The sequence below is a fragment of the Labrus bergylta genome, chromosome 4, assembly GCF_963930695.1.
Source record: "Labrus bergylta chromosome 4, fLabBer1.1, whole genome shotgun sequence".
Lineage (NCBI taxonomy): Eukaryota > Metazoa > Chordata > Actinopteri > Labriformes > Labridae > Labrus > Labrus bergylta.
The window spans coordinates 12750158-12775587 of record NC_089198.1 but is presented as its reverse complement, the minus strand read 5'-3'; the positions used below and the strand labels follow the sequence as shown (position 1 = coordinate 12775587).

Here is a 25430-nt window from a genome sequence, read left to right as displayed (position 1 = left end):
CTCCTCGTCCTTCACCCCCTCTAACCAAGAATTCTAAGAAATACAGAGCTTTCCCATCTCAGGGGAAAATGAGAACGGGATGGACGACCATTCAAAAATACTACCAGGTTTCTAATGATACAAAGCTTAATGCAAATGGGTGAAGTATCCCTTTAAGGACAGCATCCTCAACATTTTCCTGAGTCACCCTTTCTCACATGTCCCTCACAGCGGGAGATAAGGCCTGTTGCACGGGGGTCTTGGGAGGCAATACTTGAAAAATGTCCAAGTATAGTGTTTACAATGTATCCAAGACTGCAGCTCAAGCAACAGAGTCAGACGCGCTGATGACGGTTCTTGCATTCATATCAGTGCTACGTGTAATCAGATGTAGTCATGATATAGACAAAAAAAAGCAGAGAAGAACACACTGGGGAACATAAAAGAGTAGCTTCATTTCGTGCACAATGATCGCCCCCGTCCCGTGCGCTGGGTCACACGTAATGTAAACGATCCCCGCCCATTCCTTAATATTACTAGCTGCATTCACACATCGGCTCACCAGACTTCTTGTGGATTTTACGAGGGCTGGTTAGAAAAAAGTTCTGTGGTAAAATATTCACATTTACACATACAGCTCACCCTCAAGAAAAGCTTTGCACATGTGTATAGAGGTCTCATGGAAGCAATTACTTTGGGGGCTACATTGAAGACATCCTTCCACAGAAATGAAGATTATAATGATGCAATTTTCTGCAGTTCTACGTTTTCAAAGACTTTGGGGGGGCATTATATAAAAACCTCAATAAATCCGCCTCTTGAAGTTCATTAATCTCTCACTTTAAAGTGTTGAGATAGATCTCTCCATGCGTCTTCTCAATGCCTTAAATCTACAGATGCTGTTCACTATGGAGCATTGAGGTTCATAACAAATCACAAGGGCCGAACTCATCATTGTAGTCTGTACGCTGGAGCTGGCTGGCCTGCATGGACCTTCTGTCGACTAAATAATCGGCTTGTCCCTATTTATTTGTAATACTTAACTTGCTTCCCTCATACTTGTACAATCTTTTTTGGAAATACAGTCACAAAGGGTATTCTTGTTATCTGTTTTCAAAATGCGTCTAGGAGTTGGAAAAAGGAGTTTAGTTGCTCATGCTGCAGGAGGGTTTGGGTTTGGTCCAATAAGGACGTTTGAGGGTGATTCATCTGGTTGACGATGCTTTGACTCGGGACTTTTTGCTCTGTGACCCAGCATGTGTCGACCTGTGCTTGTAGTTTTTTTATGTACTGTATTTCTGTAACTATGTAAAGTTTACACTGAAATATCTAAATTGACGACACTTGTGTGATACATATATTTGTTTTTTGATTATTTACATCATCTCTAATATTTCCAGCAGTTATTTAAGCCAGAGAAATCCCTAATTTCATAGTTGTAACAGCCCCTGTCTATGATGGCACAAAGTCTTTATTGTTGCCATGGAAACATAGAATGTTACGTCAATATCTGCTGCATAAGGAAGCGGGAACTGCTACTGAAAGCTGCCGTACTGTTGCTGTATGTGCTGCTGTGATAAAAACGTCATTTAAATTACACTTGGAAACATCGTCTGTAAACATATTCTCTTCCTCAGGTCGGTTTCGCCCGTTTGTCTTGATTACTGTCAACTCGGAGTTCATTTTCATCAGGGGTTGGGGGCTTCTTTTGTTGTGGTTTTGATTGAGAGCCCCCTGGCGGAAGAATTTACATACGTGTGAATTTAAAATGTACTGCTGCCTGGCATGGTCAGGACACTCTTGTAAAAAAGATTCTTAATCTCAATGAGCTTTCCCTCATTAAATAAGTAAATATAGAAATGAAACAAAAAGTGAAAATGATTCGCTTCAACAATAAATTCCACTTTTTCTAAAAATGAAAAGCCAAAACTTTGTTCTGCGTCACTCAAATATTCAAAGTGTTTTGAATTAAATTGACAAGAGACTAACTCCACGTCCACTGTGACATTTGGGTGAATCAGATAAAAAGCTGCAGGTGAAAGCAACCTGCCAACCAGGTAATAGCTGTATTTCAAACAGGATGCATTTGAAGCAGCATGAAAACAGATGAGACTGAGCTCACGTCACATCCCAGCGTCTGCTGCAGCTGCCAATAAAAACTCACTCGACAAGGAATATAGCCTCTGTACATGGGGCGCGTGACATAACCGCTAGGCCCCCGGGGGATTTCATGTTTTTAACTTAACATTTTTACTCATTCGGAAAAATGTAATCTACTGTTCACTTTAGTTACACTCCGTTTATCTGTGACCTTCACCTCCTCCAGCAGCCATGTCTATCAGTGTGTTGTGTATGTTCCACCTTCAGATGAAAACAGACAATTTTTAGGACAAACTTGCACCGTGATCAAAGAGGATGTGCGGCTTTTTGAGGGGATAATTCATAAGCAAATTCAAATAATACATTTGCCGCGTAACATAAAATGATCCTGTCTACCAATACCAATGAAATAAAGGTGTTAAATAAAAAAAATCATATAATATTACAAAAATCTGCTGGCAAATGTGCCCCAACCTTGGATGAGCTCAATGCCCGTGTCTAAGGCTTCTTCAACTGGGATTTCTTTGTTACATGAAAAAGTCAGACGATGACTGAAATGTCAGCGAATACGTTTACAGTTGTTTTCCAGTCAGCGGCTAGACATGAAAATCCCTCTTTTGTCAACCTCTCACTGATCCATTGTTGCAAATACAACAAAGAATATCCAATGGTAAACCGTTATTATCACAATAACAAACCGCATTACATGTGTGCATAAGAAAAAGAAGCTTGACAAGCAGCATAGCAAAAGGAACAAAGGAAGGTTGAGTTTATAGCACACGGTTGTATGTGTCTGACAAAGGATAAAACAGATACCAGATTTGAAACGCTCTCACTTGATCACTTCCTTATAAAATCTTTTCAAGCAAGTCTCCAATAGACAATCTGTAATGAGAAATTGCCATGTGTAGTTATGAAGACCTGACATGTATTGATGCGTTTTTCTACCTGCATTAATGGATAAGAGTGCCTCAATGCCCAAATATGTAAATGCAGTTGATAGGCACACAATAGCCTCTTGAAAACAACAGTGAGCTTTGCGCAGGTACTCATCTATTCCTACTCTAAACCCTATTTTCCAGACTTTCTTTGTCTCAGCTCATCCTCCTCTCCACCCGAGTATTACACCATAAATCTTCCTCCAAGCAGACATGATCTCCATTAGAAAAACTCTTTCGGGATTCATCTTTGATCAGCCAAATCAATCTCTGACTGTTTGCAGTATCCAGGGATGAATGCTTTGTTTGCAAACTCATTATGTGGGAATAAAGTTCGATCATCCATTATGGCTGTAAAGGGCCCTGAAACACACACATTGTTCGTTTTTATCTTTATCGTCCTATAATAAAAGTTCCCCTGGGTGTAATTAGGCTTTTTTTTTTCCCACGCTGATGCACAGAGAAGGTAAACAATTCAAGCAAAGAAAACAGATCTACTAATTGATGAAAGTTATAAATCCTGAGCGCAAATTGATTACTTTTAACTCCTCGTGCAGACATTTACGGCTAAAACTCGAGCTTTTCTTTAGGAGTGATTTGCTGAGATCATCTGATAATGGAAGGGAAACAGGAAAGCTTATTTGGGTCTGAAGTAATATCAATAAGTCTCTCAGTTGGTGGTTCAGTCCATCAGTTTGGTTCAGACTAAAACATCTCTTTGAATATCATTAAGGATGAATCCTTTCAGAGAGGATTTGGGTGACCTAAAATAGCATTTTGTACGTTTTGAATTTAAAGCTCCTGTAAGAAGAACACTCTGTGATGATAATAGTGACCCCTGTGGACAGAGGTGGTAACTCACATCCTTTTGCTGTACATTTGCAAGTCGTGTTTTTCAACAAAAAAAATCTCACCCTGCCTTCTGTTACCACTCAAACGTATCACTCATTATGGAAAATGTAATAGTAGCTGTTTGAACTGGGTTTTAGACTTTTAATCTTTATTGTCCTCATGGGGAAATTCTTTTTCACAGCACCGTCACTGTCATAACAGACAATTCCCACCAAAGAACATACACACACAAAACACAGAGTTTAACACAAACAGAGTTAGACAGCAACCAAGAGTTCCCCCTCTGGCCTGTTCAGCGAGGCCTTTTATTCAGGGCAGCCATAACAGCAAGGATCAGGCGAGCCTTTCTGCACCTCATTTCTCTGGACCTCCGTCCTGAGGGAAGTGGCGCTGAGGTGAGTGTTCAGTTGGGTGTGTGATGTTCTGTTCTGTGGAGGTTGCAATGCGTGTGATGGCCCTGTTATTGAGTTCTGTAAGGTTGGGTGTGAGGAGACCGATTATTCTGGCGGCAGTGTTTGTGATGCATGTGAGTTTGACCTTGTTTTTTTTTTTTTTTACGGATAACATGTTGAAGAAGCAGGTGGAACAGTAACATTAGGATGGGCTGAATCTTTCTCTGATATAGCAGCAGGACGAGATGGGGGGCGACATAGAGTCCTTTTCAGTTTACGGGTGGCTGACAGTCTTTGATGGCTCTTTGTTTGGATGTCCATTGTTGTTCAATCACGTTGGTTGACACCTACCGAACAGCAGTTTCAGACATGAATTCTAACTATATAGAAATGATCAATCTTGTTGCTGATGGTTTGGTTACCTTAGTAGGTCATATAGAGGCATCAGTTATTCTTTAGTCTGTTTTGAAACCAGTGAAAATCTCCACACATGAGCTTTAAAGGAAGTGGTCTGACACATTTTACACAGTTCATAAGCAAACTTTATTTTTCCTCTGATTTGTTTATGCTTTATGGGAGCTTTTTATGCCTTTACTGAGAGATGGGTGGATAGAGTGGTAAACAGGAACCTAAGAGTGAGAGAGGACATACAGTGATACTGTGATGTTTTAATGAGTGGAACAGCCTCTCTGCTGTTTCAGCTGAGCTTTTCTCTAAACTATGACGATAACAGTGTCTTTCCCAAATGTCTCTCCTCCAGTCATTTCGTCTCTTGGGCCTACATTAACTGGTACTGTAACTTACAGATGGGCTGCAAACCTCATAAAACACAGACACAGATGTTCATTTAAAAAACAGAGCATTGGCTCCACAGCATCAGAGATCAACACAAGCTAGCTTTGACTGGGCTCGTTCCTCACCGTTACTCTCTGTGTCTGAACATGTTTGCTTTTTAATGGGAGTCTTACAAAAGCTCTTAAACCCCCCCCTGTCTTCTCCATCCCTGCTACACAACACAACATCAACATGTCCTTACTCTCCCACGTGTGCTAAGAGCCATTGCACATTATGTATATGACACAGGGGTTTTATGCCCAGAAGCCATTGTAAAAATATGTGTTTGATCGCAACATAAAAAGAGTAAAAAAGAATAAAAAGTGTGAAAGTTATTACTCTGATAATAAAAGTCTATATCTCAATTAATTTTTGTTATTATGTTGCCTCTTCCTCTTCAGTACAACCCTTGTCTTTAGTGATTATTCGCTTTTATAGCAGCAACGGCTGGTCTGTATTTATGGGTTTAATTAACTGACATGTCCTATCAAATGTTTATAGTTAAAATTAATTAAAATAAATTAAGATGGTCATAAACACAAAGTGCCTGGAAAAGAACAAACCACGATGATCCACAGAGTCAAAGCTGCAGCCAAAGTCTCCCGTGTTCAGCGCCGTGTCCAGAGGTGACACCTCAAAAATCCTCAAACTGATTGGTAATTTGCTCTGTTAGAGGCGGGACTTATGTTCAAACCAACTGTTAGGTATTAAGGCTTTTAGTGTTTTTCTTAAGATATCAGTGTAGCACATTTTCTTTTGTTTTTTTACTTTAAATAAATACAAATGTTGCACATCGGTTTCATGAGACAGGTGTATGGGCTTTGCAGGAGTTAGCATGCACTTTTAGAAGTACTTTGCGTAAGTAATTGTGACTTTAAAAAATGAATCTACTTTTTGTGTAATACCATGTATAACCTCTTGTTATCAATGTAGATATTGTTGGTGAGGTTAGAAAGAGTAAATAATTGATATTTATTTGTGCCTGTCTTTGCACACATAACACTTCAGGCCATCCCTGCACAAGTTAGTGTCAAAAAGGTCTGGACACGCCCCTGATGTAAAGTGATGAAAACGAATGCTTTCAGATTTTTATTTTTTTTCATATGGATACATGTGCGAGAGGTGTATTTGATACTTGATGTCAGAGATTTGCATACGGCTGAATATTTTTGTGGTCATATGTAAATAATATAACAATTTGAATGCAAATGAATTAATCATGTGGATCTCAGCGCTCACTTCACTCTTTTTATTTTTTGGTGGCGAGCAACATTGGAGGCAGGTCTTGGCGAAAACAAAACCACTGAAGAAGAAACACACTTCGCGCTAAATCCATTTAGCAATGCTTGAAATCCACAGAACAGACCACAGGCGGGTTATAATTTTCTGGACTTTATGAGGAAATATTTTATGCATCACTGGCAGGCTGTCCCATTGTGTGAATTTCATCCGTTTCAGAGAGGGTGCAGAGTGGCTGCAGCTGGAAGGGAGGTAACACTGACAGCCTGCATAGTTTGACCTTGATTTGAACTCGTGTGCTCAATTTATGGTGTATAAGTTCAAAAGCTTCACAGTCATCCCTTTCAATTTCATCAGTCGTCACAGCACATGTCGGTTTTTATTATGTGTCCTCTGTCACATACATGAAATATACAGACTCACATTGTGCTGCTCTCGCAAACATCACCTCTTTTTGTCTGTCTCATTCTCTGGAGGGGCTCCATCTCTCGGTCCCTCTGCTCCTCTGTTTTCTTTTCCCTTTTTTACCTCCAAATGGGACATCTCTGTCTAGATTATCTCCCTCTTACAGGCCACTCCTGCTTCTACTATCTTTATGCGTGTTTGTATTCACCATACATGCACACACACACACACACACACACAGACTCAGAAGGCTCAAACAAGCAAACACACAGCCGCATCTCTCTCCATCTTCTGTGCCGGATGTTTCAAAGCGAGGAGTGAGGAGAGGAGGAGTGACAGAGGGAAGGACGAATATATGACAAAAGTGTGTGTATGAGAAGGGAGTTTCAGAATGGAGAGATGTGTGGAAGTCTTTTTGTGTGTGTGTATCGGGTGAGAGTAGGGCTTGTTTTGCTGTCCTTGAAAGAACCACTTTGAGTTTCTAGACCTCCAGTCGGAGGATATTTTTCAAAGACAGACGCTTTATAGCTGGTGGTAGCAGTTTTTTCAACCTTGTTTCATATGCAGACTATGTCTCCATATCTTTCCTCTTCCTATCAAAAGAAGTTGTTCTTTGGCCGTTTAATGAGAGACGATCCTTCCTCCCTCATTTTGTCTAATACTGCCCTTTAATGGCAAGTCAGAAATGACCTGCCTACACCTCTGGAGAAGCTTTAAAGGGAAATGGTCTTATCTGTAATGTATGGAAACTGTCAGTGACCAAAGGTGAATTTAACTTTCAGGTATAATGAAAGTTGATGTTATGACTCCTTACAAGAATCAGTCAAAGAAATAGAGCCTTCATTCAAAAAATCTTCAATTGTAAAGCATTTACAGCAGAGTGAAGTGACTTCCTTTGAATGTGAAATAAGAACCCAATCTCTGCTGCTCGACTCTGCTTTTACTTTTATTCACTTGTTAATAGACATAGCCTGTATGAGATGGATCCACTGCTCTCACTAAACCGCCGGATAGCAAAGAAGCTAGGCTAGAGTCAAAAGAAGTAGGGGTTTGCAAGTCGTCAAGAAATACGGACATTACAAATGAACCAAAAAAAAAAAAAAAAAAAGATTACATTGACTCATTTCTTTTAGCGCTTACAAAAGCTATATTATGATCTTTCTAAATCATTATGATGTTAGCACCAGTAATACCAGAACTTAAGTTTGATGGGTCAGTATGAGTGTAAATCAATCATTGTGTTGATGTCATGTCTGTCGCTCACCGCAGTTATCAGCCAGCAGCATTCAAACAGTATGGCTGCTCTTTTTGACACATATTTTCAATATCTGTTGTTTTGTGAAGGAGGCTTACTCCTTCCTTTAGAAAGTAATCAGATTTGTTTGATGTCTTCCACTCACATATACTAATATATATATATGAACGAGAGAAAAGTTGGAAGGAAAAAGCTGCCGACCTCCAGCTGACAGATTTTTTTTAATGAGTGTGTGTGTGTGTGTGTGTGTGTGTGTGTGTGCGTGCGTGATGGAGAGAGAGCGAGAGCATTTTTGACCATGTTTGTTTTTGAGCAGTGTATAAAAGACGACTGAGTTAGACATATATCCCACTTTAACGTCTGTCTACGGCAGTTTTTCAAAGGAAAATGTATTCACAGCTCTCAACGCTCTGACCCTTAGGCGCTCATGCCATGCTTGACGATTGGCTCAAACAATGTGAGCACATAATTCTATTTTTATGTGGGCGTCGTAAAGCATTCACTTGTACAGTGTGGCCGACATTCCCTCATGACATTTATACAGTCGCCTGAACCTTGCCTGTCAAGCACATTGAGAGACGATCCTTCCTCCCTCATTTTGCTTTAGCTTTAGCTCTCTGAGGGACTAGAGGGCCCTGACCGTTCCCTTCTGCATTCATACAACCGTACAGTGTATGCACTGCCCGTTCATACGCATGCTGAGATGAACAAAATACACAATCTTAGCAAGTTAGTGATGGACAGACAAAGCTTTTTTTTCACACCTCTAAACATGGTTTCAATAGCTCCAGGGATACCACATTGATGTGACAAGAAGAAAGACAAGACAAGTCAAAACAAAAATCCTCTCATGGCATTTCACATCAGAGCAGGTATAGGCCTGCAGGGCCAGACCTGATAAATCCTCCATGAGCAACAATCCTTTTGGTGCAACAAGTTATATTAACTACAAAAGGTATTGTGTGCAGCTTTGATGATATTTTTGTTTACTTCTATTTCTGGGTCTACAAAGCTGTCTCGGGCTTTAAGCAGACAGTATAACTCCATTTAATGGATCTCAATCTGCAGATACTGGGTTTTATAATGATATATGATATATGCCCTCTTAAAGGAAAAACGGTGATGCATTCTGAAAAGCCATTTAGAAATTAAATTAAATTCAAAAATAAATTTAGCACAAAAAAAAAGAAATCAGCCGTGGTACCTTAAATAACAGTCTGCCATAGTCTGACGTTTTGTGGCTTAATCCTACAAGGTATCATTTTATTTTAAGAATCTACTATGTGATTACATTCACTATGTTGTGATTAAATGTGATAACATTGAGACTGAGAGAAATAATCCGGTCAGTGGAGGGTGCTAAAAAAAAAAGCGAGTGTCTGTGCTTATTGTGTTGAAGCTTAGAATCCCAAATTAGGGATTTTTATTTTTGTTTGTTTTTGTGAGTTAAACTGAGGCAGCAAGTGTGAAATGTGTGCACATCGGTGCCTGCACACGCTGTCGAAACTCGGGATTCACTCACAGCTCTGGTTTACACTTAATAACACAAGTGGAAAGAAGGGAGAGAGAGAGAGAGAAATGGGGGACAGAGAGAGTGGTGAAGACTGAATAATGAGAGATGCCTACACTCAGCACATTCTCCCTTCATGAAATAAATAAATAAATAAAATAAATAAATAACACGGGGACAGAGATGTGGTCAGCGATATGGAAATGCCCGTCCCTGTTCCTGAGGCGACTGACAAGGCTGTTGGTGTGTTCTTTCTGAAAAGACCACATGTTTTCCTGCTGATATGTCAGTCTGACAGACAAGAAACACACAGAGGGAGAAACACTGGCTCCAGAACCCGAGGCCTGCTGCTGGAGTCATGAAGTCTATTTATGGCATGTACAGTGACACTTTTATTCTGCTATCTCCCACCTTCCCCCCTTCTACACCTCTCTCTCTACATCCTTAACACACACTCACACTGAGGGGCTATTAATCTATAGCCCAATAAGGCCATAGTGTGGGTCTTTTAATATGCACTCAGCTAAGTTTGCTTAGTCGACATTTTATCCTGCAGTCCGTCCATCTGTCTCTTCCTCTCCTCCTTGTTCATTTCATCAGCCATCCGGCCTGTCATCCCCTCTCAGCATCACCTTCCTTACTCCCAGTGACTCGCATGTTTTTGCCCCTTCATCAAAATGCCTCTCTCACTTGTCTCCCTTGTTTCCTTCCTCCGTGTCAGCACACAGGTGGAGACCCTTGGGAGGCCCCTCCTTCTTCCGATTCCTCTCATCTTTTCTTCTCTCATCTTGTCTGTTCCTCTTTTCTGTTTTCTCATCTCGTCTCACATTTTTCTTTTCCCTTTTTTGATCTACTCCGCTTGAAGAAAAGACTTCTTCTTGCCTGGTGACGTCACTCTCAGGGTGGGAAGTTTACGCAGCGTCTTGTAAAGTTGAGATGAAAATGGCTAAATGGACAGGAAGCCTTATTGTTGCATCGGCACTTTCCTTCAAACAAGTCTACAAATGGGCTGATGGATACTAAAAGAGATACTTGATTGACACAACATGATCGGATCTCATATCCATGACAGCTTGTTTCAAAAAGGAAGGTGAACCATAGAGGTTTTGCTGCTTTCTGTTGGACAGGCAGGTGCCAAACACTGATAATGAGCTTGTGCTAGCGTGCGGTAGCTTGCATTGTAGCTACAATCAGTACACATTAACCAGCAGTACGTGTGCGCTGTGAATGTTGTGTTTCCAAGCTGCAACGAACATTTCTAATGACTCCACCTTTAAGCTTTTTCCTCCCACTCCCCCTCTATTCTTCTGTTGTTTGTTCTTGTTTCTTTCCTCACGAGCTCTCCTCCATCTCCTTGTTTCATCTTGTCTCCTTTTGATATCTCTTTCTTCACCCTGTCCTTGATTCTCTTTTGTCTTATCTCTTTTCTATTTGACTTTCTCTTTTCTGATGATTGTTCCCTCTTCCTCTGCACCCTCTCAAAGTCATCTTTGTATCCCTCTCCTTGTCTCCTCCACTCTTTTCCTCATTTCTCAATTGCTTCCTTCTCTTTTTTTTTCTTCTGTTCTCTCCTTGCCTCTTCTCCGTTCTGGTTCTCCTTATATCACCTTTACCTCAGCTTCCACTGATCTGCTTGTAACCTTGCCTTATTTCCTTCCCACTTGTCCCCAGTAGTCTTGTTTTGTCTCCTTTCCAATTCAATTTCTCAAACGCTCTTCTAAGAGGTTAAAAACACTCGGTTCAATTCAATCAGAGCTGGTAGGTATTAGTATAAGCCTTGCTGATCTCGTTTGGGATTTGTCTTTTTTCCTCCACTCTTACCTCAGCGACTATGAGGTGACAGCGCTTTGGGTCGACAGCTGCTGTGCGGTCGGATTATAACGTCCAAACCAGACCTAGTTCTGTTGTTTTTATTGTTATACCTGTGACACTCTGCTGCTCTCACTTCATGTTCATGTGTGAACGCAGCAGCACTAAATAACACTATGACAGGTTAAACAGCAATTACATTAACGGTACAGAATATGAACAGGGTTGACATAATGAGACGAGAGTATTTAGTAGATCATCTTAGGGTACAGTTGTCACTTCTCAAACTCTTTACTTTTAACTGTATTACATGGTCTCCATGAGCAGATAGATTGTCCCATGTTAACATCGATCTCCTTTAAAATGAGCAAACTCAATCCATTCATAAAGCTTGGCAGCTGAAGAATCATTGAGTTTGAAAGGTCAGTAAATGTTAGTTAGCTTGAGTTACTATAGACAAATCTGACCTGTACAGGAAATGTTACACCGTTGTTATACTGAAAAAGAACTCAGAGCAGTGTGGATACGGAGGAGTTTAGATCTTAACTATACAAAATCATGGGCAGACTAAGAAACTAAGAACTTATTGGTTATTTAAGAAGGAGTATGAATGTGAAAACAGGTGTATAACTTGCCTAAAAGCAGAAGATCACTGTGTGCATAGTTGAGATGTGGTATATTACCACTACATGTTGAAACAGGGAGATATGAAGTTGTGTCTGAGGATGAAAGAACCTGTGAAAACTGTGAGCTGAAGGAGAACAATGAAACACATTTTATCATGTACTGTCCCCTGTATCACAACCTTAGGGAACTATTGTTTAAAAAAGTTCATGTTCCTGACTTGAGACATGATTCATATGGAGAACAGTCCTTTAATGGAACATCTCCTTGATGATGTTTTTGCTTTGTCTAAATATTTATCTTCAACATGGGGTAGGAGGAGAGAGGTTTCCTTTAACAGATACATTTCACAGACTCTATTTATTATGTGATGTGTTTGGGTTAATAAACTGGACTATATCCAAACTGTATGGAAGTGACGGACTAAGATGACGTTGATTCATTTCATTTGCATTTATTTTACCGTTAGTTTAATTTATAGAATAAACAAAACACAACAATCAGATTTAAATCAGAGTCGTCTGCACGGTGTGTAGCCTACCTCCCCTCTGCACGTTTGGCATGTGGCCGCATGCACTCGCAGCTGCAGGAGGAAAGAGGATGAACAAAAGGGCATCGTTATCGCTATCTCTCTAACTCTTTCTTCACCAAAGACATCTGTTTGTTGGGCCAGTCTGTGCACAAACAAGACATTTCTTATTTTTAAAAAAAGTTAACTTCCTCTGTAGAGGGCAAAACGGCAGGTGCTCAAGCCCCCTTTTTGTCCATGTGTGCATGTGCCTGGTTTTATCTTAAATGACATGTGTGTCATATCTGAACAGTGCATGCAGACTCACTGGAGCCTCACAGGTTTTAACAGATCTGTTATATGGATGAAGGAATGAACAAGAAGATCCCCGTCTATTAATAGCGTCATCCTGTGCACCGCTCGATCATTTAACGCAGTTAGTGGAAAAGGTCGAACATTTTACATTTGACATTTAAGGTAATTGTTCTAATGTTTAGTGTTGCCTTTGGGACCCCCGTCTTTGTCAGTTTTGCCATTTTGATTTGTAAACACAAAGCAACAAAATAAGAATACATGTTGAAAGTCATGGTACAAACATTTTGTCTCTTCAGTTGTTTTTTTGGGGGGGTACATTTAATTTAAAATCACTATGTGGGTGTTGCCTGATGTTTTAAAGTTATCATATTAATTAATGAATATGCTTAATGTTCTGTTTTTACACTTGATGGTTGCAAGTTTATGATTTAAGTTTTATTCAGTACTTGCAGGGAAATCTTGTGTACTTCATCAGTGGTTTATAAACAGAGGTCCTTTTATTTCTGTCTTTCTGCTGCTGCCAAGTTTGATGAAGTTATTATGAATTTCAACAGTCAACCTTAAAAGCTTTTTTCTGCACTCAGCTGCTCAAGAGCTCTTAAGAGACCATCCCTGAACAGAGAAGTGGCAATGAAGAGAAAGAGTGAGGTTCAGTCAAAAAAGAAGGAAATGCTGTCTGAGCCCAGCTTGAACCTGTTTGCAGCAGAATGATCTGTATCAGTCAGCCTTCCTTATCACACCAGCCTGTTGACCAGTAAACAGCGGGGGCTTTAGCTGAGATGCTGAGCCCTGCCAACATCACATATAGACACCTGAATACATCCAGGAGAGTCACACTGAGACAGAAACCATTTTCCTGTCTGAGATTTGAGCTCACACAGCTCAGCTAGTGGCAACATTAACCCCCTCCTGCCAGCACTGTCTCTATCAGCCTCTGTAAGCTTCATTATAACTGATGATCAGACAGATTTGCTAAAGGAATGTGATGAACGATGATTTCAGAAATATTTCAACACAACAAGGGCCTGTGTCCACGAAGGCTGATCTTTTTTTTTGCGCTGGCAACGCCAGTTTTCAATACAAAACCAATGCAGCTCAGCTTTATCAGTGTTTAGCGTCCTGAGCGTGAAAACACCCTATACATGCATCAGCAGTTTTTATGTCCACATTCAAAGCTTCTCAGTTGAAAACAGTTCAATTTTCAAACACAAACGTGCTCATCAATGTCACTTCCCCCTCCCTGACCAATCAGAATCCAGAAGACCCACCACCTGCTTCTTTAAGTTCCCAGTATAATGGCATGGAAACACTTTGAACATGCTAATGTATATGAGACGGCATCACCCGGAGCTGCACAATCACAGAAGCTATAAGCTAAAGAAAGAAAGTGTGCAACAACTCTGGACGTGAAAGCAGAGAGGGTCACACACTGAAGCTGATAATAGAGCGCCACAGGAATGAGTCCTAAAGCCCGGAAGTAAGTTAGCATTTGAGCGCCATGAGGTCTAACGTCTAAAAGTCAACAGGGATTTTGAATGGGTTTGTGGTTAGACGGCTAAAATAAGGTCTGTGGTTAACACAAGCTGAAGAGATGTTTGCGTTTTGTTAGACCACATAAACTACGTTAGGTAATACCCCCACTTGTGAACTTTGACGTTTTTAACGCGTCTTTAAAAAGGCGGTTGCTAACAAGTGGCTAAATGTGAGTACAGTGGTTGTCGTGGACATTAAACGTCATCACGCCGGACACAGAGGCCGGGAACTCTCTCACTAGTCGGAGATGTCTCCTGTAGGTTTAATCTTTAGGTTAAGGCAATTATTAGGTTAGTAAACATTTTATTAAGCTACGTGGATTAGTTTATCGGAGATGGTCTGAAGCGTAACTGTAGTGACGTCACAATCATCCGACCGTGGTGTAGTTCGCTTGTAGCACAATGTTAGCTTTTCACTTTCTGTCGGCCGCATTAACACTTCAAACATCATAGAAACGGCGTTCATCTGTGAAGATTATCCCGCTGAACAAAACGCCTACGCTTCAGAAACGTGCGTTTGCCACAGAGCTTATTTTCTGCAATGATCCAAAATCCAATGCAAAAATCCCACTGGTGAATTGTTGTTAGACCCCATGGCAATGCTACTTCTGGGTTGGCCTACAAAACTACGTCATATGGTTTGTTCTCTATAGGTAGGTAATACTAGATATCCAGTAGTAAACGATCCCGGATCACTGCAGTTTGGTGTCAGTTTTCCCCTCTGATCATGCTTCATCCTTTAGCTTCTATTAACCACGATGCGATATCCCCCCGCTGTCATCGTTTTCTTTGGCCGATTACCTTGTGTTCACATTACCCTTGTTTATGATACAAGTCACTGTGGGGGTCATGAAGTAGTGATACGATCAATCAACTTGCTTGTCAAATCTGTTTGGAGCACCGTATTTATTTCAAAGGAGTCAGGGTGACAATATATTGATTCCTTGTCTCACCCCTGATATAAATCTTTGTGTTTTCTGATCTGAGGATCAACACTAACAGCAGAATTACTTGATAGTATATCTGCTGAAAGAGCTTGGTTTCTTCTTCTCTGTACTTGAAATGAATAATTTCTGAGCTGGTCTGCTGTGATTTTAATGAATGCTGAAATCAGGACAGAAATATTTAAAAAAAAAAAAAACCAAAAATGGAATACTTTCATATGTGTGTAAATTATATTCATCCATTTGATATGATATCACAACATGCATTAACTCTTTAAAACATTCATTGATTCAGTGGTGCAGCTGCCATGCAAAGTAGCAACTGAACCTGTCCATCATCTCACATTCATTCATGAATGATGGTGATGCCTTTGGGAGCAGTTTGGGGGTTCAGTTTCTCACCCACGGATCATTAACATGAACCGCAAGGGCCAGGGATAAGCCAATACTGCTCTGCTTCTCCAAACAGCCCTCAGTGCCGTTAAGTTCAAGAACATTACCTTAAGCTAAGAGACAGGCAGGTTGAATGCCTCTCTAGAGGAAGACAGGGTTTGTATGTTGTGCGAGTTAGGTGAAATGAGAATCATTTTCTGTTTTACTGTCCCATCTATGATGATATAAGGGATGTACGTTTTAGAAAAATGTCTTCCATTGACGTTGATTTCTTCTGGTGAGATGATTATGAAAAGCTTGAGTTGTGCTTTAGAAGAGGAATCTGTTTTTGTTGAGCTGTGAAAGGAGCATTCAACTTTGTAATATTAGGAAGTCTTGAACCACTCGGCTGAATTTCTGGTGTCTTATAAACCTATGAGGACTTGACACATGTGTGTATGACACATACATGAAAGACAATCAATCAATCAATCGACCTCTGAAACACAGCTTTTACCAAAAAAATGAACTTCTTAGCAACTTTTTTTGTTTCTAACACTCCTGGACTGTTTTCATCAGCAGGCGGACTTTTCTTGTATTGTGGAGATTGATACAGTATGTTGAAATGCAAGCTCACAGTTACTGTTATTCATTTCTCTGATGCTCTTAACGTATACCTTATAAACACAATTTTCACAAAACAATCCAATCTCAAGTTTGATACACTATTGTTTTGTTGTTGCTTTCAACAAAGACCCACACTCTGACTCTTGACTGGCGGTTGCTCTTTTATTCTACATGTAGACAGTCAGATTTAGCTTTGTGACAACTGAACGAACTCCGTCTGATAACTAAAACCTGTTAGGGTATGAATCTGCACAATAAAAACTAAAGGGTTATCTTAATTGTGATCACGATTACAAAGGATATACAGATCAACAAATAATGTAAATGGTTTAGTTTCAGTCCAGGCCTAGTGTGTATTTGTATCCTTTGTGATCAATCACAATCCCTCATAACGGTTTCTTTTTTACTTTACTTTTCTCACTACCATGACTATAGGTATTTTTATACCTATTTATGTTTGCACCTTATTCTTATGTAAATACTTACTACTGTTTTTTATTCTGCACTATAACTAGCAAACTGCAACAAAATGTTGTTGTTATCTGCACTGTAAGGTACAATTTGAATGACAGTAAAGAAAGTCTAAGTCTAAGTATCACAAGATCACAAAGGCGCTCTAGCAGAGCACTCTTTCTTTCCCACTAAGTGAGATGTTTCGATTGACTCCATTTGTCACAATTTGGTTACGAAGAGGAGACAAACTAACCTTTAGGAGACTAATACAGTAGAGACTTTCAAACAGCTGTGTGTGAGCTGTGGATGCTGAAGTCTGATGTTGTGAAGATGCACATTACACTGCTGCAGACTGCAGGTGGTTGCTAGTTTTATAATCTCATACTTAAATTTCAAACTGCTCACTTTAATTTCTTTTTGCATCTGCCAGTGTGTAAAGCTTTGATTATTTAAAACATTTGATTAAAACCCTTACCTCCTCTTTCCACCAGAGGCCCAATCCAGCGCCAACATGTTCGACTGCGTCTACTTGGAGCTTTCCGCCTCCCTTGACCACGGCACCAACGAGCTGTTAGAGGCCGCTGTTCGGACAGCAAGAGGCGAGTGTGTGGGCCCCGGCTGGACGGATGGCGACCCTGGCGCAGCGCGCAGGGAGAGCCTGACCAGCCGTGCGAAAAGGTTCCTGGCAGGGCTTGTACCTCGCTCCTATGGTCGAGACCGGGACAGAGATCGAGGCCGCTATCGAGAAATGAGCCGCCACCGGGGCAGCAAGATCCTCCGCCAGAAGTCCCGCTCCTGCCACGACCTCAGTGCACTGTGACACACATGAACACACACGGGCAGAGGGGGAAAACTCCCACACATGTACACACACATTGGGGTGAAGGATGTTGGGGAGGGGGAGGTGTAAAAGGTAGATGAGCAGGAGAAGGAAAAATGGAAGCCAGCAAGGGGACAAGAGGAAGATGATGGAGAAATTTAGCAATGGCAGATAAAGGTCAAGTCGGGCGAAAAAGGGAAAGAGATTGGCAGAAAAAGCCAAAATCCCCTTTGACCACAGCAGTGAGCCTTTATCTTCCTCCTAACAGTGAAACCAATTTGAGAGAGATTAAGGCCAGGTTTGAGAGAAAACAGAGAAATAGATAAGGACGTGAGCCGCTTGGGTTAAGCCATGAGGACTGATTACTTGATGAGTGCGGCAGAAAGAAAATTAATTATTTTACACAGCAGCTTGTTTTCCTTTGACGACACACTCAGGTGGGAAGCTGCAATACTGTTATCAAATGAAAAATGTTGTATCAGTATTATTCCAGTTTGCAAATCTTAAAAACATAAGGAATCCGGCATACCATAGCATTGTGCTGCTTCCAAATTGAAAAACAACAGGCCAATGAGTTGGGAGAAATCCAGTGGAACCGCATATCATCATTTTAGAGAAAACAGCAATAACCAATTAGGTATTGTTGACAACGGCATTGAGCTATTTTAGCAGTGTTCCAATATGACAGAATACCAAACAAAGCTTGAAATTCCTAGTTTAACGGTAATTTCAATTTAAACAGTTCAGAAAGCATAGCTGGTGTCTTTAGGTAAATCCTACTCAATGGAATAATAATAGGTTTTAAAATATGTGCTCTTACCTTGAAATTTGGGACAATGCTCCTCTAGATTTTCACTTTCCACCATATTTTTTAGTTGCTGATAAACTGAAAAAGGGTGAAATTATACAAATTTGTCAGAACTTAAGTTTGTACAACATGCAGCTGTAAGATCATTTAAAAGCATTTGAGCTGTCCTACCTGAGGGTTAACTTTTAACAAAAATGGCTGCCTTGTGTGTATGGTGACTTAGGCCGTGTTTACATGAAAAAGATCCTTTGGGAACTTGTTTTTTTTTTTTTTTAATTCTACTTTCAGGCGACAATACTCGAAAACAACCGCCTTGTGCAAAAGAACGCTGTAGTATACATGCTAGGCCAGTAGTTGGTGGTGTGACCTTGTAATTCAACAACATGCACATGCAGACAAATATTTGTGTGGACAGACAATGAGGAGGGGATGTTACTACAAGTGGCCCTAAACAGCAAAGAGAGTCGATTTCAAATAAACTGGGAGTGAGCAGCACAAACAGAACTCAGGAGTCTGTCTTTTGTTGAAGCTGTCCATCTACGCGTGCGGAACCGTAATGTACATGTGTGTAAGGCCACCGTTTTCAAGAAGGAACAGCGTCAGTCTGAAATGGTGCCGTTTGTAAAACTTTGCACTCTTGGATCTGTTTTCAAAACCATCTGTTTTCTGGCACACAAAACTCCTTCCAACCCCCCTCCCACTGACAGGTAGGCGATCAGCCAAAACGCAACTAAATTTTGCTGTTTTTGGATGAAAAAGTTGTTGTGTAAATAGGGCCTAAGTGACAGAAAAATCAGATTCTGATGCTAGGAGGGGGAAGGGGCTCACAGACAAAGACACAACCAAGTAGCACGCACTGATTATGTAGAGACTGATAGCAATCTAATGTACACCTATTGTAAACCCTGTTTTATAGCATGCAGAGTAGACATGATCCTGTAGGTTTTTACAGTAGGCTACGTGACACTGGACTGACTGTACCCCAGTGGCTAATAGCTAATGCACAATCTAGCTAGTATCTCTTGCAATGCCATCTCAAAGGCAAAACCCTTTATTTATTAAAAAAAAAAACTCCTTCTCTTTGCCTTTTCTAAGACACATTCTTTACACCTAATACACCTTTTGTGTCATGTACTGATCTGAAGACGTGTTTGGTGACACCTATCGGTATACATTCATGTGTGATTTTTATACAAGAATAAAAAAAACATCAGCGCCCAAGCCATATTTCCGCTGAATGCACCCTGAGTGAACAGCACAAAGAACCCTTTACTGAGGATGAGGAGCGTAAGGAAACAGGTCAAAACGGCTCCAAGGACGAAGACGTCAGCATAGGATGACTGAACTTTTGTTCCACAGAAGCTGAGTCACTGAACCTTGGATGTTCTTGAAGCGCAGGCGGACAAACAAGAGAAAACCTAATCTACCTGTGGCTGATTGATGTCTTCATTCATCTCCTTTTACCCACTGGTGTTATTGCGTGTGCTGAGATTTCATTCTGTAGGGGCTGCCCACACAGGTGACCCAAAAGAGGACGTTCTGGAAACGCTGCTTGGATTGCTTCGAGCATGGTCTCAGACACATGCTCACTCGTTTGTCACCGTCTACTAAGCACTCTCTTCTTTCCACTGAGAATAAATTAAGTTTTGTTTTGACATCCTGAACGAGTCTCATGTCCTTTTTTTATGACAATGATAAGAAAAGAAATGTCTCATTAGAGCGTTTGTTTTGGTAGAAGGGTAGTAAATGAGGTCATGAGATGACTCACAGGATAGACTGAGACAATCTCCTAGGGGAGTTGGTCCATTTAGGCTATAAGCAGCTAAAAAAAGGTTCTCTGTCCACTCTCTGCGGCTGAAACAAAACCTCAGGTTGGAAATAGATTGTTAAAGAGTAAGTGAGGTAGAAAATATCAGAATGCTGATATGCTATAAGTATCACAATATTATGTTAGGTGATACTGCAGTAATTATTTAAACCCGTACACTTTATAAATAGAAGTTCACATGGAAATTATGTATTTTACATATTAAGGCAAAAAATTAAAAGTAGCCCAATGTGTGTTACATGGACTGACAAAAACCACAACAGTTCAAACTTTTCTCATGACTGTTTTTTAACGCGGATTCTGTGTGTACATTTGGAATTTTTCTCTACCCTTTTATTTTACATTTCCTTGTTTGAAATATTGTAGCACATTAAGAACAATACTGTACACGGACAGAGAAAGAAATATGAAATGTTTAGATTTCAGGATACACACTGATCAGAAGCACTTTGGGAGCTCTCTCTTATTACCTGCTCAATCATGAGAATGTCTAAACCAATATGCATCATTCATTACGATGGTTCTTACAGCACCAGCTGTATACAAATACTGTATTCTGTATACTTTATACAAATGGCTGGTATGCCCCCAAAAGCCCCTTACAGCGTAATGGCAGTGTTTATGTGGTGGAAGTACGAATAAGATTTTGAGTATTTCAGGGCTCTAATGGAAATTGTTTGTTGTTATTTCAAAAGTAGTCAATAATAATTCCTTCAATATTATATTTATTGTGCCAAAGAATGAAAGTTATATGATACAAACAAAATTATACATTTCTATTTTCAACACAGTATTAGTTTGAACTGCCATGTGTCACATCAATCACATCATGTTCTGGTTTCAGGCTGTTTTCTTCAGCGTCAAGACAATTTGATGTTGAATGTAATAAATTGTGGTTGTGAAGTTGAAATAGCTGAGAAACAGCCAAAAAACAAATTCAGTATGAGCAGGAATGATTGACATAAATATGGATAACACGCCTCAGTCTCCTCTTGTGAAGCCAAAAACAGCCCGACAATGGGCACAGATATATTGTGCTGGTGATGTAGTTTGGTGCTAAAACAGGCGCAGATTGGAGTTAGCTGGTGGAACTGAAGCACATTTAACTTACCGACTTAAATTTACCGCAGATTCTTGTTTTGCACATTTTTTTTTTTACATTTTATTCTACCTTTACTATTCCTATCTGCTTATCCAGTCGAGAACTCTGCATGAGCCGTATTTGTCTACAGCAGATCCAAATTACACAAAATTTTCATTAAATAATTTGATTTCACACTAATGAGTTGGTGGTGAGTCCTGAGGTCAGACCAGTTAAGAACCATTGGTCTACAGAGATGTCAATCATGATGTTTAATCTGCTCTTTTTAACATCCAATAATAATTAAAACACTTGACAACTCTGTTTGTACGTTTGCTCCTCTACAAACTGGCATGCCTGACTGTTTTTACATATTCATATCTCAATAAAGTAATAATAATAATAATAAAAAAACTCAGAAAAAGAAATGACTGGTCATTTATCAACAGAATCTGTGTTTCACAAACATGTATTTGACTAGTATAGTAGTTTGATCCATGTCTCATCTGTTAACATGGAGGAGTTTTATGGAATACAAATATTTTGGCTTCATTTTAACGCAACTGTTTCTCAGTCCATCTTTATATACAGTCTGTGGTGAAAATATGTTTCATACATGTTTTAAACCCTTGTAAGTCTTTGTGCTTGTTTTGTGGACATTAGCCAAGAGTTGCATTAGCAGTAGATCTCATGAAGTGTTTTTCAGATATAGGGTTGCTATTTAGTAAACCTGACACGCTGTTTTTAAATCTTCCTATAGGCTTCTTTTTTCTAACAAAATATTCAAGTTGCTGATGTGGTACTTGGCAAAATATAAAATAACATGGGGAACATTAATTGGGAAGTTTTTGGTAGTTTGTGAATTGGCTCATTGCTTTGAGGCAGCATTGGGAAGTGAGATTAGCAGCCACTTTTATTTGTGCAATATCCTGCTGAAGGAAGGGGAGGCTCATCTTTTTAAGTTCACTTTAGACTGATACAGGAAATGGACACAAGAACATCTATTTATCAGGTACAACTGACTATTAAAAGATAATGCAAATATTTAGGGCTGGTTATACAGATTTATTCAGAAAACATCTGGAATCTAAAGTACATAATAGATGGTGTTAATGTTTGATGTTAAAGTAAACTAAAACGCAACGTTGCTCCTTTTGTTACCTGTTTCCCCAATATTGTTAACAGTTCAGACTGCCATCAATAAATGTATTATGGAGATTTTTTTTAGTGAGTCATAACAAAAGGAGTTTAGAATGAGCACGCTGTGAACATTTTAAAGGGGCTGTGTCTTCATTAGAAATAAATTATCTTCTGTGAAATAAATGTTTCATGATTCTCAGTAACAAGGACAACAAAACAATATACTTCTATACTGATCAGCATATACAAATATAGTACACCTCATACTGTACAAGCCCACTCTAAATATACCAAACTATCCCTTTAAAGCTATACCTCTATAGCGGCTGTGTACAAACAAAAAACATTATAGATACATTGGCATCACTTCTAAAGCTAAACACAAAAGACCATATAGGGTAAAAAATGTGGAGCTGTGACTCATGATGTCTTTGAACACTGCTGGATCTGTCATGTAGTCTGTTCCTAAAATGAGACTCTGTTTTGATGTTTCATTGAAAGGTTCAGAGTGGGAAGTGAAAGTGTTGATTCAGACAAATTATCATCTTCACTGCTTTAAAAATCACTTCATGTCTGTCCTATTGCACAGTTAAATTATATTAGACAATAATTGAATTTGGAAGTGATTGAAATCAAACAGTAATTGTTGTCTAACCGTGGCTAATAGGTCGTGTTATGTGTTTGCTTAATGTCCTTCTGGAATTTTCTCACTTCGTTGTCTTTTCAATTGCTGATCGATCTGGAAGTAGTAAACGATAGTGATTTGTCAGATTCCCCGTGTTAATATCACTTCCAAACCTCAAACACAGAGTTAATACATTATTACAGCATTTGAACTTCCCACCATGAGCATGACATCTAGTAAGTAATTGGCTGCCATTTGATTATTGTGACGAGGAAACTTCCTGATAACAATGAAAAGCTGTGGTCATCGGAAATTAAAGCTAGCATGGATTATTACTAACTTGATGATTTTGCATGATTTATAGGCTGAAGAGCACAACAAGATGATTTAAAAATATTAAAAGTCTCATTTTGGATACAGTTGTCCACTTTTAGACGTTACACCATGTTGAACAATATGTAAGCACTGAGTCCCACAGCTAATGATACAATTGTGGCTTGATTCCCAATCGCTAAACAGGTAAGTTACAAATTTCTAACCCTGCAACTAAGAGTCAATTTAGTTCACTGGCTGCTGATTCCAAAAAAAATGGCGAAAAACATGTGTCAGTTTTCCCTCTATTTCCTCCTCCCCACTTTTCGCTGGTGTAGAGAAGTGCCTCAGGCTAAAAAAGCGAGAGCACTGTTCCCTGCAGCCAATCACATTGGATCACATCACAAAAGCTGCGGTGTTCAGCTCCTGATGCTGCTACACTAACTATCTGAAGTGGATAAATGGGTGGACTCTTGAAAGGGAGGCAAACTGACGAAGAGACAGAGGGGTAGAGGAGAGAGAAGGAGGGAGACGGGGTTGGAGAGATGCTTTGAGGAGTAATGGTTGCTTGGAGACTGTTGTCAAGGAGACCATGAGTCCTAGAGTCCTTTGGCATCTCAAATGTCTCCTATTGATGTCGATTTTCAGAAAAAGGGAGGTTCTAGGTTTGCTTTTTTTTGTCCCCAGTAGGAGAAAGAGACAAATGGTGATGTCAGACAGATAGAAGGTGAATTCTTCAAACAGAGACAGGCCCGGTTTTGTACAATGTGTCTTTCTGAACAGAGAATGACACATAGATGATTTTATCACATATAAAGGATTTTATCACACTTAAACAGGTCCGATAACTCAGATAATAGCACGCCGTTTGACAGCTGCACAGAAGCCTGCAGGAAACAGAGAGGGAAACAGGGACAATATGATACCATTTCTTTTTTGTGACACCCTATCATTCGCTCAAATCATGACAGAAATCCTCCCTCTCTGTTTCTTTCTGCCGCTGACTCATTCTGTCGGCATTTACTGTGATTTTCAGGCAGAAGAATACTTCACCAGAGCGGGGAAGACAGACAGAGGGAGCTTAAAAGACAGAAAACCCACCTACTGTGAGCCAGTGAAAGCCTGTCGAACTTATCCTCACTTTGCACCAAAGAAATACTATTTCCAGGCAACTGTGAATCGCTAATGAGGTGCATATTCTTTTTCCTGAAGTGTGGGTGTAAGCTAGAAGGTACATCTGGAATTTGTGTGTGTATGGTTAGTAAGGACCAGGTCATGTAGAGGCTGCAGTCATGGCCAGATCCCCCCTATGACCAGTGGCCCTTGTGAAAGCACATTGCAGAATCCCCGGGGAATCCGTGTGATTTGCTTTCAAAGAGCAACGACTCGTTGCACCCAAAAGGTCATTGTTCCTCGTCTTTGTCTCCCGAGTGCAGAGCTGATTACACATTCACAGAGCTATAATAACCAAACAACAATAGGGAGTGAGAACAGACCGGTCTCGCTGGAATATCTCGCTCTGAAACGACACATGTGTAATTAAAACTGGTCAATGCTAGAAACCCACATGGAAACATCAGGCCGAGTGATTGTAATACCGGGTTGAATAAGGCACAAATCAACCTAATTATGGGCTGAATGCCTCTCGCAATGCTCCCTGAGATCAAAGTTATGTGGATTAATAGCAGGGTCAAGAGGTGAGAGAAAACCACAAGATATGGAAAACTTTCAGGAGATCATCATCATGAGATTAGGACTGATTTGCTCACAGGGACAAAATGGCACATCTAACAAGTAAATGAAGTGTCTTCAAGACCATAGGCTGTAGATTTTAATGGACAATGCCTGAGTGACGTCAACCGTCTGTTACTGCAGGGCGCTTTGAAAGCCATGCGGGAAATGCTGTCTCAAAATAACTTTTAGTCAACCTGATGACCGGCTAAAAGCTGGAGCTGAGACGGGTTTTAACTGCCAATTTACACATATTCTGTGTGCGCCGCTGTTGCTAGCAGGCTCCGTCTTTGGAGCGCTGCTTCGTTTCAAATATGCGTAGTTTACTTTTGACAATGCCCGCTGCAAGCACGGGTCAAGCTAAACAAAATATATTGACGGGACAGGAAATCGGACG

At 40.1% G+C, this 25430-nt stretch overlaps 1 protein-coding gene across 1 annotated transcript in view; it reads left to right on the top strand.

Moving 5' to 3' along the window:
* Positions 1–18157, top strand: part of rem2 (RAS (RAD and GEM)-like GTP binding 2) — a 40137-nt gene extending 21980 nt beyond the window's left edge. The window contains exon 5 of the mRNA XM_065953750.1: positions 17180–18157. Coding sequence (XP_065809822.1) covers positions 17180–17508 — 329 coding nt within the window. The 3' untranslated portion in view covers positions 17509–18157. The remainder of the gene's footprint in view (positions 1–17179) is intronic.
* The last annotated feature ends 7273 nt before the right edge of the window (positions 18158–25430 follow it).